The sequence below is a fragment of the Pseudophryne corroboree genome, chromosome 5 (assembly GCF_028390025.1).
Source record: "Pseudophryne corroboree isolate aPseCor3 chromosome 5, aPseCor3.hap2, whole genome shotgun sequence".
In the NCBI taxonomy this organism is placed as follows: domain Eukaryota; kingdom Metazoa; phylum Chordata; class Amphibia; order Anura; family Myobatrachidae; genus Pseudophryne; species Pseudophryne corroboree.
Window position 1 is genome coordinate 259,485,377 of NC_086448.1, and position 22,410 is coordinate 259,507,786.

The 22,410-nt window shown below is 39.2% G+C and overlaps 1 protein-coding gene across 2 annotated transcripts in view; it reads right to left on the minus strand.

Annotated features, from left to right (window-relative positions):
- Positions 1–22,410, minus strand: part of GADL1 (glutamate decarboxylase like 1) — a 604,742-nt gene that overhangs the window by 262,946 nt on the left and 319,386 nt on the right. For both annotated transcript variants that reach the window (XM_063922280.1, XM_063922281.1), the window contains exons 7-8: positions 16,442–16,521; positions 9,828–9,882 (exon numbers count right to left, since the gene is read on the minus strand). In XM_063922280.1, the coding sequence (XP_063778350.1) occupies positions 9,828–9,882; positions 16,442–16,521 (135 nt within the window). The remainder of the gene's footprint in view (positions 1–9,827; positions 9,883–16,441; positions 16,522–22,410) is intronic.

Genomic DNA, 22,410 nt, shown 5'->3' on the forward strand with positions numbered 1-22,410 from the left:
AATCTGGCACTGGGTATTAGCATAAAGTTGCAGATACAACTGCAGAGAAAGACGTAACAAAAATCAGAATCAGGCCCTATGAGGAGGAATCCTGACCCCCTCTACAGACCCCACCCCCTTGAAAGACTCTGCCCCCATTAAAGCTTCCTCCCCTAAAATTTCTGTCAGGCTGGTTTTCCATTTCAATCCACCCCTTCCTGGGGCCACCATAATTACCATTGCTGGGCACCCAAAGGAGGACTAAACACATGTACTTTGTACAGTACATGGCCAACCCACATTTGGCTTGCATATGCATAACAAAATCAACTTGCAAATTATCTAGTTACTTATGCAAAAAAATGGTGCTAATATTATTAAGTATTATGAACTAATTTCTTTTGAAAACATATATTTTACATATAAGAAATTCATTTTTCAAAATTAGTAATTTAATGAAGCTGCAGTCAAAGATACAATGAATATAGTTACCGGGAGCTACAATTAAGCTTACCAAAATGTTTACATTACATTTGGCAATGCTCAATAATGAGCATACTTAGTAATGAGATGGTTTCTCGCTGATGGATTGCACTGCATGATCTGTACTTCTGTCAGTAAGACATTATTCAGATTCACTTTCCTTTCCCTGCATTATAAATCTTGTAAAATTACATTGGAATTTGTGATTGGCACTTTCATCAGTCAGTGCCGAAAGATTGCAGCTTTTGGGAAAGTAAATATAATGGTTACATTTTTAACTTTTTATTATGTTACTAATAGAGATGAGCGGGTTCGGTTTCTTTGAATCCGAACCCGCACGAACTTCACTTTTTTTTCCACGGGTCCGAGCGACTCGGATCTTCCCGCCTTGCTCGGTTAACCCGAGCGCGCCCGAACGTCATCATGACGCTGTCGGATTCTCGCGAGGCTCGGATTCTATCGCGAGACTCGGATTCTATATAAGGAGCCGCGCGTCGCCGCCATTTTCACTCGTGCATTGAGATTGATAGGGAGAGGACGTGTCTGGCGTCCTCTCCATTAGAATAGAGATAGATAGATTAGATAGAGAGAGATTGTGCAGAGTCGCAGACAGAGTTAGTTTACCACAGTCAGTGACCAGTGCAGTTGCTAGTTAACTTTTATTTAATATAATATATCCGTTCACTTCTCTCTGCTATATCCGTTCTCTGCCTGAAAAAAAAAACGATACACAGCACAGTCAGTCACACAGTGTGACTCAGTCTGTGTGCACTCAGCTCAGCCCAGTGTGCTGCACAGTCATCAATGTATAAATTAAAAGCTTATAATTAATTGTGGGGGAGACTGGGGAGCACTGCAGGTTGTTAGCAGGAGCCAGGAGTACAATTATATTAATTAACAGTGCACACTTTTGCTGCAGGAGTGGTGACCAGTGCCTGACCACCAGTATAGTATTGTTGTATACTACTAATATCTCTTTAAATATCAACCAGTCTATATTAGCAGCAGACACAGTACAGTGCGGTAGTTCACGGCTGTGGCTACCTCTGTGTCGGCACACGGCAGGCAGTCCGTCCGACCAGAATTGTATTATTTATTATTATATACCTACCACCTAACCGTGGTTTTTTTTTCATTCTTTATACCGTCATAGTGTCATCCTAATTGTTACGAGTATACTACTATCTCTTTATCAACCAGTGTACAGTGCGGTAGTTCACGGCTGTGGCTACCTCTGTGTCGGCACACGGCAGGCAGTCCGTCCGACCAGAATTGTATTATTTATTATTATATACCTACCACCTAACCGTGGTTTTTTTTTCATTCTTTATACCGTCATAGTGTCATCCTAATTGTTACGAGTATACTACTATCTCTTTATCAACCAGTGTACAGTGCGGTAGTTCACGGCTGTGGCTACCTCTGTGTCGGCACACGGCAGGCAGTCCGTCCGACCAGAATTGTATTATTTATTATTATATACCTACCACCTAACCGTGGTTTTTTTTTCATTCTTTATACCGTCATAGTGTCATCCTAATTGTTACGAGTATACTACTATCTCTTTATCAACCAGTGTACAGTGCGGTAGTTCACGGCTGTGGCTACCTCTGTGTCGGCACACGGCAGGCAGTCCGTCCGACCAGAATTGTATTATTTATTATTATATACCTACCACCTAACCGTGGTTTTTTTTTCATTCTTTATACCGTCATAGTGTCATCCTAATTGTTACGAGTATACTACTATCTCTTTATCAACCAGTGTACAGTGCGGTAGTTCACGGCTGTGGCTACCTCTGTGTCGGCACACGGCAGGCAGTCCGTCCGACCAGAATTGTATTATTTATTATTATATACCTACCACCTAACCGTGGTTTTTTTTTCATTCTTTATACCGTCATAGTGTCATCCTAATTGTTACGAGTATACTACTATCTCTTTATCAACCAGTGTACAGTGCGGTAGTTCACGGCTGTGGCTACCTCTGTGTCGGCACACGGCAGGCAGTCCGTCCGACCAGAATTGTATTATTTATTATTATATACCTACCACCTAACCGTGGTTTTTTTTTCATTCTTTATACCGTCATAGTGTCATCCTAATTGTTACGAGTATACTACTATCTCTTTATCAACCAGTGTACAGTGCGGTAGTTCACGGCTGTGGCTACCTCTGTGTCGGCAGTCGGCAGGCAGTCCGTCCATCCATAATTGTATTATTATTATAATATATACCACCTAACCGTGGTTTTTTTTTCATTCTTTATACCGTCATAGTGTCATCCTAATTGTTACGAGTATACTACTATCTCTTTATCAACCAGTGTACAGTGCGGTAGTTCACGGCTGTGGCTACCTCTGTGTCGGCAGTCGGCAGGCAGTCCGTCCATCCATAATTGTATTATTATTATAATATATACCACCTAACTGTGGTTTTTTTTTCATTCTTTATACCGTCGTCATAGTGTCATACTAGTTGTTACGAGTATACTACTATCTCTTTATCAACCAGTGTACAGTGCGGTAGTTCACGGCTGTGGCTACCTCTGTGTCGGCAGTCGGCAGGCAGTCCGTCCATCCATAATTGTATTATTATTATAATATATACCACCTAACCGTGGTTTTTTTTTCATTCTTTATACCGTCATAGTGTCATCCTAATTGTTACGAGTATACTACTATCTCTTTATCAACCAGTGTACAGTGCGGTAGTTCACGGCTGTGGCTACCTCTGTGTCGGCAGTCGGCAGGCAGTCCGTCCATCCATAATTGTATTATTATTATAATATATACCACCTAACTGTGGTTTTTTTTTCATTCTTTATACCGTCGTCATAGTGTCATACTAGTTGTTACGAGTATACTACTATCTCTTTATCAACCAGTGTACAGTGCGGTAGTTCACGGCTGTGGCTACCTCTGTGTCGGCAGTCGGCAGGCAGTCCGTCCATCCATAATTGTATTATTATTATAATATATACCACCTAACCGTGGTTTTTTTTTCATTCTTTATACCGTCGTCATAGTGTCATACTAGTTGTTACGAGTATACTACTATCTCTTTATCAACCAGTGTACAGTGCGGTAGTTCACGGCTGTGGCTACCTCTGTGTCGGCAGTCGGCAGGCAGTCCGTCCATCCATAATTGTATTATTATTATAATATATACCACCTAACCGTGGTTTTTTTTTCATTCTTTATACCGTCGTCATAGTGTCATACTAGTTGTTACGAGTATACTACTATCTCTTTATCAACCAGTGTACAGTGCGGTAGTTCACGGCTGTGGCTACCTCTGTGTCGGCAGTCGGCAGGCAGTCCGTCCATCCATAATTGTATTATTATTATAATATATACCACCTAACCGTGGTTTTTTTTTCATTCTTTATACCGTCGTCATAGTGTCATACTAGTTGTTACGAGTATACTACTATCTCTTTATCAACCAGTGTACAGTGCGGTAGTTCACGGCTGTGGCTACCTCTGTGTCGGCAGTCGGCAGGCAGTCCGTCCATCCATAATTGTATTATTATTATAATATATACCACCTAACCGTGGTTTTTTTTTCATTCTTTATACCGTCGTCATAGTGTCATACTAGTTGTTACGAGTATACTACTATCTCTTTATCAACCAGTGTACAGTGCGGTAGTTCACGGCTGTGGCTACCTCTGTGTCGGCAGTCGGCAGGCAGTCCGTCCATCCATAATTGTATTATTATTATAATATATACCACCTAACCGTGGTTTTTTTTTCATTCTTTATACCGTCGTCATAGTGTCATACTAGTTGTTACGAGTATACTACTATCTCTTTATCAACCAGTGTACAGTGCGGTAGTTCACGGCTGTGGCTACCTCTGTGTCGGCACTCGGCAGCCCGTCCATAATTGTATATACCACCTAACCGTGGTTTTTTTTTCTTTCTTTATACATACATACTAGTTACGAGTATACTATCTCTTTATCAACCAGTCTATATATTAGCAGCAGACACAGTACAGTGCGGTAGTTCACGGCTGTGGCTACCTCTGTGTCGGCACTCGGCAGCCCGTCCATAATTGTATACTAGTATCCAATCCATCCATCTCCATTGTTTACCTGAGGTGCCTTTTAGTTGTGCCTATTAAAATATGGAGAACAAAAATGTTGAGGTTCCAAAATTAGGGAAAGATCAAGATCCACTTCCACCTCGTGCTGAAGCTGCTGCCACTAGTCATGGCCGAGACGATGAAATGCCAGCAACGTCGTCTGCCAAGGCCGATGCCCAATGTCATAGTACAGAGCATGTCAAATCCAAAACACCAAATATCAGTAAAAAGCCTCTTTTTTTCTTTGCGTCATGTGCTGTTTGGGGAGGGTTTTTTGGAAGGGACATCCTGCGTGACACTGCAGTGCCACTCCTAGATGGGCCCGGTGTTTGTGTCGGCCACTAGGGTCGCTAATCTTACTCACACAGCTACCTCATTGCGCCTCTTTTTTTCTTTGCGTCATGTGCTGTTTGGGGAGGGTTTTTTGGAAGGGCCATCCTGCGTGACACTGCAGTGCCACTCCTAGATGGGCCCGGTGTTTGTGTCGGCCACTAGGGTCGCTAATCTTACTCACACAGCTACCTCATTGCGCCTCTTTTTTTCTTTGCGTCATGTGCTGTTTGGGGAGGGTTTTTTGGAAGGGACATCCTGCGTGACACTGCAGTGCCACTCCTAGATGGGCCCGGTGTTTGTGTCGGCCACTAGGGTCGCTAATCTTACTCACACAGCTACCTCATTGCGCCTCTTTTTTTCTTTGCGTCATGTGCTGTTTGGGGAGGGTTTTTTGGAAGGGCCATCCTGCGTGACACTGCAGTGCCACTCCTAGATGGGCCCGGTGTTTGTGTCGGCCACTAGGGTCGCTAATCTTACTCACACAGCTACCTCATTGCGCCTCTTTTTTTCTTTGCGTCATGTGCTGTTTGGGGAGGGTTTTTTGGAAGGGACATCCTGCGTGACACTGCAGTGCCACTCCTAGATGGGCCCGGTGTTTGTGTCGGCCACTAGGGTCGCTTATCTTACTCACACAGCGACCTCGGTGCAAATTTTAGGACTAAAAATAATATTGTGAGGTGTGAGGTATTCAGAATAGACTGAAAATGAGTGTAAATTATGGTTTTTGAGGTTAATAATACTTTGGGATCAAAATGACCCCCAAATTCTATGATTTAAGCTGTTTTTTAGTGTTTTTGGAAAAAAACACCCGAATCCAAAACACACCCGAATCCGACAAAAAAAATTCGGTGAGGTTTTGCCAAAACGCATTCGAACCCAAAACACGGCCGCGGAACCGAACCCAAAACCAAAACACAAAACCCGAAAAATTTCAGGCGCTCATCTCTAGTTACTAATGGATTCTGAAATGTGTTACTTTAATTTGAGCGGCATGTAATGTCAATATTAACAGTGCAGGAGTAGAGCAATAAGTGCATTATATTTAGAGCAATATTAACTGGTAAAAATAGAAAAAAAAATCTTTTTTTGTGTGTTTTAGAAAATGTACAATTCAAATCAGTATATAGAGTAGTTGAAAGGGAATTTTAAGTATTACACACTGCCCTGAGCAACACTTATCTGACCTATCTGGTTACATAGGGCTTGATTCAGAGTTAAGGGGGGTACTCACGGAGCGATATTCTAAGCAATCTGACTAGATTGCTTAGAATATCGGCAGGATCGCTCCGTGTGTAGCCCCCTCGGCGATAGCGATGCGCGGCCCCGCACATCGCTATCGCCGCTGCTAGATTGGCCTGCATGCAGGCCAATCTAGCGGGTCGCTCACTTCACCCGCTGGGTGAAGTGAGCGGACCCCCCGTCTCCCCCCGCACGCTCAGCACAGATCGCGCTGTGCTGAGCGGCAGGAGAGATGTGTGCTGAGCGGTTCGCTCAGCACGCATCTCTCCTTGATCGGCCCGTGAGTACTGGGCTTTAGGAGCAAAGAGAAAAAGGAGAAAATAATGTTGCTCCCAGAATGAACCATGGGCCTAATTCAGACCTGATTGCAGCAGCAAAATTTTTCTCCAATGGGCAAAACCATGTGCACTGCAGGTGGGGCAGATATAACATGTGCAGAGAGAGTTAGATTTGGATGGGCTATATTGTTTCTGTGCAGGGTAAATATTGGCTGCTTCATTTTTACACTGCAATTCAGATTTCAGTTTGAACACAACCCACCCATATCTAAAGCACATCTAAAGATAGGTAATAACTATACAACAGGGCTGGCCAAACCGGTCCTCGAGATCTACCAACAGTTCATGTTTTCCAGGCCTCCTGGAGATCTGTATAATTGTCAGTTAAGAATGAATGCATCACATCTTAATTAGTAATGACTACACCTGTGTACCAGCTAGGTGGTCTGGAAAATGTGAACTGTTGGTAGATCTCGAGGACCGGTTTGGCCAGCCCTGCTATACAATTATCTGGCAGATAATCTGCCAGATCTGGCTGGTTGTAATGAAAATCTGGTAATGGATGAGAGCAAATGACAATCGACCATTTGCTCCCAAACACTGGAAAACAAACAAAACCTGTTGTTCAGACAAATTGGTTAAACGCAAATTTAACCAACTTGCATGACAACTGTTTTTGGCCGTTTTTCAGTGTTCGGGAGCAAATGGTCTATTGTCATTTGCTCTCATCCATTACCAGATTCCCATTCCAACCAGCTAGATCTGGCAGATAACTGTACAGTGTGTACCTACAGTAACTCTCTCTGCACATGTTATATCATAATCTGCCCCCCCCCCCCATTGCAGTGCACATGGTTTTGCCCAGTAGAAAACAATTTTGCTGCTGCGATCAGGTCTGAATTAGGCCCCATGTTGCAATGCAAGGTGTGCAAATGCATGCAGGGAGAACACTGGCTGCTTTTGTATCTTGCAAACAATTATTGGGCAGCTTTATTTGTACAATGAAATTTATAATTAAGCTAGGATACATCCCTTTCTAACTGTAAATCAAATTTTAAATCTGTCCACTTGTAATGCAACATGGTTATACAAAGGTGCACATATATTCTTTTTTATTTGCTCCAAAATCTGAATTAGGCCCATAATATTTGACTCATTTAAACCTTATATATTTTTAATAGGTACACTGGAGAGAAATAGCTTTGCATGTTAAACCTTCTGTAAATTTTCACAGTGCCACTGCTCTCTACATCAGAACCTCCTCCTTTGGTTCATTGTAATTAGAACAGATGCTGTGGTAAATCCATGCTCTCTCTTTTTAAGATGTGCAGCTCTGTGCGGGACCCTTCCTTTCTGCAGCGCAGTAGACTCTGCATTGTACCAGAGTCTACTGTGAATGTGCAGGTCTCCGGGAATATGGCATCCACATCATGTTCCCAGTGACTCCTCTATGGCACATTTGCAAATATCCTGGGAAAATTGCCACCTCACCATTTTCCCAGTGATTTCTGCTGCTGCAGCAACAACCTCTGGATAGGTACAGTAAGTTGTTTCATCTTTAGTGTACATGGTTTAGTTCTGATATTCCTCATACTCTTTCAAGGTCTGGGGGCATCTGGGTACCTGGGGAAGGGGAAGGGGGCTGCTGAAGGCTCAAGTCCATGCTGAGACCATGAACTTGTTTACCAAGCAGACATTTGATGGTTCTTCCCCATTCTTGTGTTTTTCCTGCAGCAGTCTTGTCTTATTCGCTTTGGTCTGTCTGGGTATTGTATATTTAGGATTCACCCATAGATATTATAATGCTTGCTTAGGACTCCCGACCCTGATCTGCTTCCAGGGGTGGATTGGGAACTGAAAGTGGAAAAATGTGTAGAAGTGACCTCACATGGGCAGCACCAGAGGTATACCATGTAACCATGGCGGCATCACCACCACTCACATGTCAACAAACAAAATAGGGCCCACATGCACATCGGCCCACTGGGAATCTTCACTATGAACCCTACGCCAAAACCGCCCGTCTGGATCATTAACCTCCATATGTGACTGTTTTCCTTCATTACAGTTTCAGCCTTGGTACAGTATGCACAGTTCTTACAGTAAGTTGTAAATCTTTGCATAATCTACTAAATGACTTGTCACATGTATTTACTGTATATCAGCTCCTGCACTGAGACTGCATTTTCGTTCTAGATATTGTTCAAATTGAGATACATTTTTTAATTATTTACAAAACATTGCAGATGTATTTTTTCAGCTTTATAAATACTGCAATAGGTTTCTATTGTTGCAAGATCCATTAGGCAAACTACAACATCATTTTGCCCATTGGCCAAATAAGTAGATTAAACAACACTATACATGTGGATCTACTTGAAGTCATTTATATTACAGGTTGAGTATCCCTTATCCAAAATGCTTGGGACAAGAGGTATTTTGGATATGGGATTTTTCCGTATTTTGGAATAATTGCATACCATAATGAGATATCATGGTGATGGGACCTAAATCTAAGCACAGAATACATTTATGTTTCATATACACCTTATACACGCAGCCTGAAGGTCATTTTAGACAATATTTTTTATAACTTTGTGCATTAAACAAAGTGTGTCTACATTCACACAATTCATTAATGTTTCATTTACACCTTATACACACAGCCTAAAGGTCATTTAATACAATATTTTTAATAACTTTGTGTATTAAACAAAGTTTGTGTACATTGAGCCATCAAAAAACAAAGGTTTCACTATCTCACTCTCACTCAAAAAAGTCTGTATTTCGGAATATTCCGTATTTCGGAATACATGGATATGGGATACTCAACCTGTATTCATAAAGAAATCTGTGTATTCATTAAGTTATTTTTCAGTGTAATTAACACTAACATAGTTAGACCCGATTGTTGCGATTTACATTATCCTTTATTATCATATAAATTTTTAGTTTATTTCCCATTGTATTTTTTATTGAGTTTGTTAATCAATGTAATTTTATTAATTTACATTAAGTTAAATTCATTTAAGTTACATCTAATTCTGGGCAAGGAACTATTTTTTTTATTTTATGTTTTATATTATGTGACTGACTAGAGCTACTTATTAGGTTGTTAGTACTATATAAAACCAATAACTTCTTTGTATGTTCTCAACACAAAGAAAAAACACAGAACAAAAGAGCCAACAACACATCAGTATACAGTATGTGAAATATATTCTTAAGGGTATACACGGTAGTGGGTACTTTGATGCCTCTTTCAGGCTCAGCTTGTCGTTTAACATTTCTGTATGTTTTATGTTGTGATTTTCGTTTTTTAACTGAACATGAGAAAAAAAATACATATTAAATTAAACTGCATGACAGTTAAAAAGGCAACAACGGTTAGCTTTATTAGAATTTTACATTTTTGCCCACTTACTTCTTCCTTTGTTTTCTGCACCTGCTTCTCTAGCTCATCTGGTATCAACTTGCCTCTAAATAAAAAATAAAAAAAAGACTTATTAATAATCATAGTACACGAGTAACTGCATAAATTAATGAATACACATAATAAACAAATAAGAAAACTTAAATTCATTAATAAACCCCACATTACTAAACTTAAAACAGTAATAAACTACAATAAAGGCAAAACTAAAATAAAAACTTTATAACGCTTTCAAAACCATCAATAAATCATATTCAATGGCATAAGAATCTGAATATATACATAATGTAGATAATATATCTCTACATATATTTATTGACCATATTAGAACATAATAGTAATTATAGCAAGTCATATATAACATTTTATTGATTTAATGACTGTAAATACCATAAGATCACATTCATATTCAATAGTTATACTTGAAAGCATGTCCAACTAGAGTGATGTGCATGAATTGTCAATATGTACTGTATGGCCATTACGCTAGATAGAATAAGTATGCATATGTAATAGTTGCAAAGTAAACACACACACACATGCATACAGAGTTGGGTTTTAAATATAATATTTTATATATCTATAGTAACATTATACTGTATATACAGTATAATATCACAATCCAACACCAAAATAAAATAGTCTGAGAGGTAGAAGATGCTGCCCCACCCAGAGCTGGATTAAGGCCCAGGCTGCCCATGCACAAGGGACCCCCCCCCCCCCCCCGCAGGAAATTTTCCCTTTGTCCCCGAGGTCACGCAGTTGCTGCTACTGCATTAGTGCCATCATCAGGGTCAACACTGCTGTCAGTGTGCCACCTAAACTGTTCATCTCTCACTGCCACCAATGGGCTGCGGTGAAGAAGCCTCTGCTCCGTCTCCTCCCGGTGGAAACTCCGCCCCCTATGCTCTGTGAATCCCTGCCCCTTTATCTAATCTAACCTATGTCTTTGCTTCTCCTGCCCTAGTCTCCACCCTTTCCTCTCTCCTTACCCTGTAGGTGACTGTCGCTCCTTCTCCCTGAGCTCCAGCTCTGCAGTCTTTTGAGACCAGGTAGTCTACCTCCTGCTGAGGTAAGTATATGGGGAAGTGTAGGGGGGCATATCAATGTAGACTGGGGGTGTACTAATGTTATCTATGGGCGTTATGTTAAGAGGAAGGTGGTGTATTAACATTATGGGGGTATATTACTGTTATTAGGGTGGGGGTGTATTAATATTATTAGGGTATATTACTGCTATCTGGGTGGTGGGGTAGGGATTTTACGAATACTGGCCTGATTTAGAGGTGGGTGGATTGGCAGTAACACTTTTGCTACTGCATCTTTATGCTAATGTCACAGCCAGTGCACAAACTGCCCCTGTCACCTGTCCTACTTAGTAAATACTGTATGTTCTGCATACATAATAAAAAATAAAAAATGTCCTAGTAAGTTGATTTTTTTTAAAGAATTCTATTAATTTGGCTATCATCAAATGAGAGCTTATAACCAACCAATAAAAATAATAAAATTAGGCAGGTGGGGGATAGCCATTAATGTTGTGCCTAGGGGCACCTTAACCCCTAAATTGAACTCAAGTCTTTTTACGCAGTCTCTGATATCGACATGCCTACCGCCATTAGCTATCCTTCAATCACTTCCCAGGAATACCTATCGAAACTGCATGGCTCTCCATGCAATGCCAATATGTGTCTCTTGGTGGTAACCTTTGGGACGCATTATATTGCCACCACTTGACATAGGGCCTAATTCAGACCTGATCGCTAGGCTGCATTTTTGTACAGCCTGCGATAGGTCTGAACTGCGCATGCGTGTGCACCGCAATGCGCAATGGCGTCGGTCCGTAGCGACAGGGACGCCGGTTAGCGAGGGGATGGTGCAAGAAAAGCAATCGCACGGGCAATCGCAAAGGTGACTGACAGGAAGAGGACATTTGTGGGTGGCAACTGACTGTTTTCAGGGAGTGTCCAGAAAAGCGCAGGAGGGACCATGCATTTGAAGGGAGGGTTTCTGACGTCAGCTACAGCCCCGATCATCTTACTGGAAGAGTAAATCCTGGGCTGTGCAGAAACTGCACAAACTTTTGTTTGTGCAGCTCTCTGCACATGCGATCGCACACCTGCACACCGAATTCACCCTCCCCCTGTAGGCGGCAACTACCTGATCGCAGGGATGCAAAAAAAATGCACTTTAGCAATTAGGCCCATATTACTAGGATTCATACATTCATAGGATTCTGTACCTTTAAATGTCTGCAGATCTAAAGGCTTGGGTGTAGAAAACCAAGTATTCAGAAGAGAAGATCAGTGGACTGGAGCAGATGCACTCAGCGATAAGTAGCTGTGACAAGCACCCGCTCACACATTTTATATTCTAAAAAATACACACACACACACACACACACACACACACACACACACACACACACACACACATATATATTCATTTGCCTGCTTCTTTAATAGGAGCCACCCTGACTGATGTGCCCTGGGCCACTCATAGCCTTCATCTGGCCCTGCCCCCACCACTCACCAGGTAAGGTAAGAAGCATAGGTAGCCGGGATCTATCTGTTCCTGAACTGGAGAGGTGTGCTGCTTCTGAATACTGTAGCTGCCGCATAAAGGCACTCACAGAGCTTTCACCTGACCCTTATCCGTAATCATTCTAGACTATGGGGGTCATTCAGAGTTGATCGCACGTAACAACTTTTTGCTGCTCGTGCGATCAGCTAGACGCTACCTATGGGGGAGTGTATTTTAGCATAGCAAGGCTGCGATCCCTTGTGCAGCCCTGCTATGCTAAAAAAAGTTTTGTGTAAAAGAACACTAGCCCTGCAGTTACTTACCCCGTGCAATTAATCCAGCGATGAAGGTCCCGGAATTGATGTCAGACATCCGCCCTCCAAACACCTCGACACGCCTGCGTTCGGATCTCCACGCCTGGAAAATGGTGAGTAGACGCCCCCATCCGCCTCCCGTCTGTCATTCTTCTTGCGATCCGCGCTGTGACCGCTTTTTTCGTTCCCGGCGTCGTTGCCCAGCAGCTGCCGCCACTGAGCAACGACGCGCCTGCGCATTGAGTCTGCCATGCATGCGCAGAACCGACCCGTTCGCACCGCTGGGATGAACCGCAGCGTGCGAACGGGTCGGAATGACACCCTATGAGCGCTAAAGTCTGGATCACTTTTTTCGGGGCTGCTGTTTCATTTATTTATTTTATTTGTCTTTTTTAATACAAAGTTCTGCACTAATCAGCTCCCATTAGCATGGGGCTTTGAACTAATGGGCTTGCTTTTCAAATAAGTTACCAGTTTGTAAACATTTTACAATAAGTGTCTATGGGGCAGGATGAGGAGATGCATGCCATGAGATGTGGTGAACTGTGTGGAAGAGAATAGAAGAACTGTAACTACAGTAAGTGTGGTTATAACCTTTTGTTTGCACCACAAATAGTATGTACCTGTACATTTCCACACTGCACATGTATACAACATTGCATGCATTTTTATACTGTTCTGTAGCCAACATTTGCAGCTCTTTATGTCTGGAGATGCAAAAAGGGGGTACTGAGGGGTACATTGAGTTTAATAAGGGTGTGTTCTTGTAAATGTTGTACAGCCTGCATATGTGACCTAATGAGTTTTGAATGCAATCCCCAGAAACACTTCTTAAACACTTTGATAACAACTATCCTGCTGCTTCTGATTGGTTGTTTACATCTTGATCCTATCAACTAAGGGGCCCTATGCACGGGAGAGATGTGTGCTGAGCGAACCGCTCAGCACACATCTCTCCCGCCGCTCAGCACAGCGCGATCTGTGCTGAGCGTGCGGGGGGAGACGGGGGGGCCGCTCATTTCACCCAGCGGGTGAAATGAGTGACGTTCTAGATTGGCCTGCACGGCACGCCAATCTAGCACCAGCGATAGCGATGCACGAGGCTGCGCATCGCTATCGCTGTAGTGATCTATGCTTAAAATCTAAGCAATCTAGTCAGATTGCTTAGATTGTAAACATGGATCTCTCCGTGAGTACCCCCCTTTATAGTACCTAATTTATAGCATTATGGATATATTATGACAAGTAACATCTGTAAATTCAAAACGTATGTTCTTATTTCCATTTGGACTATGACAGTTTTCTTTAATGCAGTAAATGACAATGTGAGTATGTTTGTATTACGCTACATTTTTACAAGGAAATTTTAACTTTTACATTCAGTAAAAAAACAGTATTCTATGAGAAAAATGAAACAGAATGAATAAAGTTGATGGTGCCCAAGTTATAGTACACAGGACTTTGAATTTATGTTTTTCCTTTTTCAGGCACATTTCTATCTTGCTCTGAGAAATGCAGACAGTCAGAAAATCAATATCGGAATCCTGTCGGTCACAATCCCAACACATCCTGGAGGTAAGTACAGAGGATTAGGGCTGCGCACTAGGGGGAGGGTTAGGCTGTGGGGGTGTGGGAGGTTACGGTTAGACTGTAGCATAAAAGTACTTACCGGGATGTGTGTGTGTGTGTGTGTATAGAATGCTCAGTTGCTGGCAGAGGTGAGTGTAAGTGGAGACTTATCCCTTTGACGGCCAGGGATGTTAGTTTTGTGAATGTACCACCCACTTGTTTGTAATCCCTATATGTTTCACAAAAGGTTTGCTCTGAAATAACGTGGATGTTTTCTAGATATCAAAGCGACTTTTCCAGAATTTGGAATAGAGTGAGATAAAGTTGACCTCCAGTATTTAAGTTAGGGAACTTGTAATTTTGTTAGGAAACCTATATAATGAGTGTAAGCTTTTTACATTGCAGTAGTAAATTTTGAACTTTGAATTTTGAATTTTTGGACCACAAACTGGTGTTAAAACTTGAATATCTCAATGAAATACTGTTAATCATCTCAGTGCGGAAAGTAAGCATTTATTATGGGTGCTTGGATAAAGAGTGATAATAATGTAGGACTATGTTGGGGTAAACCATTAAATAGGCTCCCTTTGTTGAGTATGTACAGTATGTTCCCAGCATACAAACTGCCTGCAAAATACAAACCACCTTAAGCCTGGCCTGTAAAAAAACATACAATTCTTTACAAATACAACAAACATAAAGAAAGAAAAGGATTTATACTGTCAAACCAAAAGACTGTCCAAGTTTAGACCATATGCAGTAGGGGTCATATGCATACTGTGATAACAACATATTGGCTTAGCACATACAGCTGTCTTCATCAGCACCCAACACTAGGAGATGACAAGGAATTGGTTTGCTCTTGGTGCAAGCCTTCAGGTCATTTGAAGACATGCAATGTAACTATATTACATAGCAGATTTTCACATCTGATGGAAACAGCTGCTACAAATAACAGTTACTGTATGTTTGGAAGTTATTGTGAAGAGCAGAATGAAAAGTTGGCAACATGATACCAGATAGGACAGTTTATATGAAGTGCCCCAGTACCTTTCAATTTAGGTTATCTATTGGCATATATGTACAATGCATGTAATTTTGGGTGGTGGGATTAAACTATAAACAAGGTCAAATATGAATAATGAATCTTTAACACACAAAAGTGGCTACTCTGCATGGTGTTTGTGGAAATTAGATTATTAGTTCAATATCCCAACCTTTTTTTTATAGAATAACCTATTATTATGTTCAATTTGCATATTATAAATACTGGCAAAATGTATTTCAAGCATTTGGTGCTCTTTAGTCGGCTAGTTGTAACATTGTGGTGAGGGAAGACCGCATACCCTAAGCATTCTGCTAGTTATGGCAGAGAAAGTTGTCATTAACAAAGCATATTTGTGGTTAGAGTTTTTCTTTAAGCAGTTGCTGCCTTTCAATAAAGTCCTTTGGGTGTAAATATGAAAAAAGCCTGTATTTGACTTGAGCACTGTGTATATAAACAATGTTCCTTATTGAGCTTAATAATATACATGAAATAACTGGAGTGATATATTTAACCAAGTATGCTTATTCTGGTGTCTTTCCGCTTCTCTGCACCAGATTATTATGGAAATGCTCCTCTAACAGAGAGGGCAAAGTGACTGACATATTGGCAGACTTGATTTTTAGAGTGTTCAAATGAGTTCATTAGCAGCTCTTTGACCTCCATCACATTCCAGTAGGACTCTGTCTTAAATATTTGGAAATATTTTTAACTTTGAAAAGGAACAGGAGATAATACTTTTCTTTTTAACTGTGCAATGGAACGAGTCTTCAGTCTTAACCTATTTATTTTTACTTTCATGGTCCTTATCTGGAAATTTTCATTTTTGGATTTAGCATTCCTTTAAATGATCATTACATTTTAATAACAATACAATGGTTTTACGCTTTAAATATATGCCTCTACCCAATTTGGATAAAAGTGCATAAATGTTGTAAACTTTTACAAGTAATACTAAATTGTAACTCTTTTTGATGAATTTATTCACAAGAGTCAATGATAATTGAAAATGCAAACTACCATCCAACTCTCATTCTTTTTGAGGCAAGTATCTGTCAAGAATATGCTTATAAAGCATGTGAATGACACTTTGTAAAATTACAAACACTTTGTATAATTAAAAAAATGAAGGTTTAAATTGCATATCCACTTACTGATCATCAGCCTTAACAAAATACACATTGTGTGTGCCAATACCAAGGAAAGCAGCTGCCTTCTTCATAGAGTAGTGACACTGTTGAAAACAAAATAATGACTGTATATATATCTAAAAAAACAACAATACATTATCAGTGTGTCTCAAAGTAATGATTAATGCAGTAAAACATATTTGGTAAATGCAGTTACTCATTAATAGAAATATGAAAAATGAGAAGAAATATGTATCTAATTTTATACTGATTGGCACAAGCCAAATTATATTCACCATTTACCAAAAAATCTAAAAATAAATGCAGTATATTTTAATACAAAATACTTCAAGGTATTTTGAGTTAAAATTGTTCATGTGAGCAGATCTACAATCTTGACATAAATGTCTGCACTTGTCAGACAGAAAATTGACCTTGCTATAATTAAAGTAAAACCTAAAAAATTATGTCTTCTGAAGTGAAAAAAAATAGTTCTTAAGATTCTGTTAGAATAGTAATGCTAGTAAGAACAGTACTTTACAAAATAATATTAATAATATCAATAAAAGTAATAAACACATCAGCGGTTCTCAAACTGTGTGCCCAGGCACGTTGTGATGCCCCAGGGCACTTGCAGAGGTGCCTTGGATTGGTGGTCCAGGACCAATTGAAATTAATTCTGATCAATGTAATAGGCAAACTGGTGCTAGTGGCTGACAATCATATAATATAATTTGTGGACAAACATAATCAAATATTGTCCCTCACCACACAATTGAACCTAAGGGTGACATATAAACAGAATTTAATTAATGTAATATTTCTTTCTAGATTTCTCAATATGAAACTTTTGGCCTACAGATGCCATGAATACAAAGCTCTAGGGCGCCGTGATTCAGAAAAGTTTGGGAACCACTGAAGTACATCATTTACAGTGACTGTTGCATTAGATACCTTTTAATAAATAAGAAACATACAACATTTAGCTAAGCTGACTCAGCATCATTGCTATTATTGGATGTCATCTATAAAACTATCCTCATTGAATTTTGAAAAAAAAAATAGTATATTGTATATGAAGATGCTAGAATTATTTAGAAAATAGTTCTTCAACTAGTTGTAGGATCAGGTGGTATTCAGTATACCGGTTGTTGGGATCCCAGCACACAGTATACCGGCGCCAGAATCCCAACAACTGGCATACCGACACTTTTTCTCCATCTTGGGGGTCCACAACCCCCCTGAAAGGAGAATAGATAGCATGGCACGTGTAGCACACCACCATGCCCGCAGCGTGGCGAGAGCGCAGTGAGCCCGCAAGGGGCTCATTTGCGATTGCCCCACTGTCGGCAAGCCGGCGGTCGGGATCCTTGTGCTGGTATGCTGGCTACCGGGGATCCGGCCGCCAGCAACTCATAATACACCCGTAGGATCTATGCGAAAGTTCAAGAAAATGACAGAAGATTCTCAAATTCTTGAAAGATTTGAGAAAGTTTGAATTTTGTCCAATGATGTTCAAAGCTGTTTAAAAAGTCTCAGACTTATTTGATGTTGTTTGATTTTTGTTATGATAGCAACCAATTTTATTTGAATGTATTCCACATATATGGAACATGTTAACTGAATGTTGCATGCTCCTGAGATATACCTGTAGCACCATGAAAAAAACTGGCCAAAAATAAGGAGCGATCATGTTTAATGCCTTTGAGCTACAGTTTAATCAATTGTACAACTTGAGTAGTACAAGCATCTCTAATAGTATATGCTGCAAAATACAGTATACATATTTATACAATAAATAAAATAAGAGGCTGACTGTTTACCTGCATACCTAATCTCTGTTGCAAATTTGGAGTTCATATAATTGCTAATTGTTAGCTAAACAATGAGCTAACTGGTTTGTGTACTGAGATACTGTACTGTACTGTACATATTGCTTCACATCTCAATGATGTGATATTTTATTTAAGAGAAAAGAAAAGCAACTGTGACAGGCGAGATAGGATGCGATAGGTGAAGGGAGAGATGTTATGTTTTATAAGCAATTTAATGTCTAGCAGAGGTCAATTTTGATGTAAAAAAAATATAGAAAAAAAGAAGATAAGCTACAGTATACATATTGTTAAACACAGTATGAAAAATGTAATGTGTGTTACTGTACTTTGTCACTCTCTGTAATGTAATAAGTGATGTAATGTGTGTTACTGTAGTTTGTCACTCTCTGTAATGTAATATGTGATGTAATGTATGTTACTGTATTTTGTCACTCTCTGTAATGTAATATGTGATGTAATGTGTGTTACTGTATTGTGTCACTCTCTGTAATGTAATGTGTGATGTAATGTGTGTTACTGTATTGTGTCACTCTCTGTAATGTAATATGTGATGTAATGTGTGTTACTGTATTTTGTCATTCTCTGTAATGTAATATGTGATGTAATGTGTGTTACTGTATTTTGTCACTCTCTGTAATGTAATATGTGATGTAATGTGTGTTACTGTATTGTGTCACTCTCTGTAATGTAATGTGTGATGTAATGTGTGTTACTGTATTTTGTCACTCTCTGTAATGTAATATGTGATGTAATGTGTGTTACTGTATTTTGTCACTCTCTGTAATGTAATGTGTGATGTAATGTGTGTTACTGTACTTTGTCACTCTCTGTAATGTAATATGTGATGTGATGTGTGTTACTGTACTTTGTCACTCTATGTAATGTAATATGTGATGTAATGTGTGTTACTGTATTTTGTCACTCTCTGTAATAGGCAAGAAATGGACATGCAGTGAAATAAATTGTCTTTGAAATATGTGTGATTCTAGAGGTTGGCAAAATATAAGGTTATATTTCATAGTTGTTTAAATAAGACTTCACACTACTTGTGTATTCTATAAAATTATATATTATAACATATTCAATCAAATGTGTATTCAAGTTTATAATAAACAAAAAATAATTGCTTATAATGTAGGTAGAATAAATCCCTTTATCTCATTTAACAATATGCATTTACATTGCTCTACTTAACTATGTACAGTATGTCTATTAGCTATGTGTAGAACTATCTGTATATGTAATCAACCACTTTATTTTCTTCTTTGTCTTCTCACTTGTGAGAGGTAAGCAAAGTTTTGTGTATTTACTAATAACTAATAGACATGAAGGCAAGAAATACTTCCAATTTTGAATGCTTAAATGCAAATATATGTATGAGCAGAATGTCACAAAGACGTACTAACTTATCACTTGTTAACACCTACACACTGACGTATATTAATGTATTTTACAGGGGAATAAAGGATTGCATACACTATATACAGATATCTTTTCAATGTGGACATTCATTCATGAGCTCATTTAAATCCATTTAAATTAGACTTATTCACAATAATATCTGAATTGTATTTCTCTGCTGTACATATAATTTTACTCTCAAGACAAGCCAACATGTTTTCTGTAGAAATGGTCTCTCCAATTGTATCATAAAACCGGACGACAAATGTTCATTACAAAGCCATTGTTTGCCTAGGTTTTTGTTTGACTTTTCTTCAAAATGATTCTATAAAGTGTTTTTCATAATTAAAAAATGTCTTTGAATTCGAAAGACCAGACTGTTACAGTAGCTGTATGAAATATTTAAATGATCTGTGTGGCATTCACTGGCATTTTAGAACCACCACTTAAATAATAAATATGTTTCCTTTAACTTGATGCTGTCTGTCTTTCTTTGCCCTTATTGTATCCACTGTTTTTCCTATACTGTACTATAAAAATGCAATTATTAAATCTATTCTTTAACACTAGTAATACTGTAAGTTTATTGTAACTAAATATTTTTCAATTGTTTTAGCCTTTTATTTTACTGTATATCATACAAATAAAAATATATAGACTTTGCTATGAAGTCATATATTCACTGCACATGCATCTTTATATTTCTTGTTCAGCAGTTTTGGAGTCTAATGTCATAAAACTTGAGTTTACCAGTATTTCTTAGGTGGTAGCTAGAGTCTCCCATATATGAAATGCTTGGGACCAAAAGTATTTTGCAATATTTGCATACTATAAAGAGATATCTTGGGGGGTGGGACCTTACACACATAGCCTGAAGGTAACTTTAGAAAATATATTTAATAATTTTGTGCATGAAACAAAGTTTGTGTACAATGAACCATCAGAAAGCATTTATTGGGAAAGGGAAATGGGAAAACTACAGCACTAGCTTCAAAATTTCTTAATAAGTCATAAAGAACCCCCTATAACAATCTCTCTAATTAAATCAATTCTGGGGGTGCTGCCACAAGTTATATTGTTGCCAATACACATAAGAACACATACAACAAGAGGGAAAAGAAATTGGTCTTGTCGTGGCACACTAGTACATATCAGTATTACAATTTAAAATATAACTTTTATTAGATTCATATAAAAAGCCTTTAACTGTGAAATACTAAAAATTAAAAATAAGTGACAAAACAAAAATGTGACATTAAATGTTTAAAATCCCACTCTGTACTTCCTGTGTTAACAATGTGTTTAGAAAGTAATTTCCATCCTCAGGTACTACGACCTGAAGATACGTTATGTACTGTATGTGTGATTCCAGAGTATATAATTCTCCAATAAACTCACATTTTCGTGTCTGTGTGTTTATTTATTTATTAAGAATAAATAGTAGATGATATATTATCTAGCATGCTACATGATACTGTATATCAAAGATATTAAATGTTTCAATCTATTCTCCACCCATATATATAGTGAGAATAAGCTACTCTTTACCATTAACAAATAAAGGAATAACTCTTAAATCTACAATTCCAATGAATTGTTGCAATTCTGGATCTCTTGCTCAATATCGGACACCTCTATTTGATGTTAGAATTCTACGAGCTGCTGGCTAGTGTACCCCATGAAGACTGCTATTGTCAATGCCCCCTGTTCAATGATTAGTTCACCAACATTGAAATTTCCACTAATTTCCCACCGTTGGCTTTAATAACCTATTCATACAGTGGTTTATTCACCAGGGTTGATATTGCCAATTATTTCCCACTGTTGGTTTTTAATAACCTATATGTACAGTTGTTTGTTCAGAAATATTAGTATTTCCACCTGTTTTCCACTGTTGGCTGTAATAGCCTATTAATATGCAGCGCCGGCAGGAGGCAACCCTAATTTCTGTGATCAAGCAGAAATTGCGGTGTGATCGCAATTTCTGCTTGACCAAGGAAGGAGGCCGGTGGTCAGCATGTTGGGCAGCCTTGCCCTGCCATGAGCGTCCTCCAACATGCGTTCACAAGGATTGCAAATTCTGCTACTTAGCAGAATTTGCAATCCAACCTGAATCAGCCCCTATGTGGCATTTGAGGTGTATTGGAGTCTCCACATGCACCTATAGGTTGCTGCTGCTTTAATCATCAAGTGATATTTTATCAGTATCCATTATAGATAACCTATCAGTTTATGATTCTCTGGGGGGATGTAGATAATATCCAGGTGCGGAGGATCCTGACAGAATGGCGACACTGGCATCCTGATGGTCAGAATCCTGATGGATCTTGACAGCAAGTGTACTGGGGTTAAATTCAAGGTTAGATTTAAGGTTAGGGTTAGACTGTGGATTAGGTGGGTTAGGTGGTAGTGTTAGGATTAGGGTTAAAATATATACCAAAAGCCATCAGGACTTTGAATGTTGGACTTTGCCGCTGTCAGCATTCTGACCATTGGGATACTGTGTGCCAGGATATCAACACCAATGTATGGTATATATAGCAGCAACAAACAACACAATAACAAGTACAATGGTAGTTGATTAAAATAGTTAGACATGAGTATGCCCCACTATCCTCTAGTACCAGAATTAGAGTTCAACTTGTGTCCAATCCACAATACAATATAAATGGATATGTAACCTGTTCCCAGTAGAGATGAGCGGGTCCGGTTCTCTGAGAACCGGACCCACACGAATACAGCATTCCAAGCCGGGTT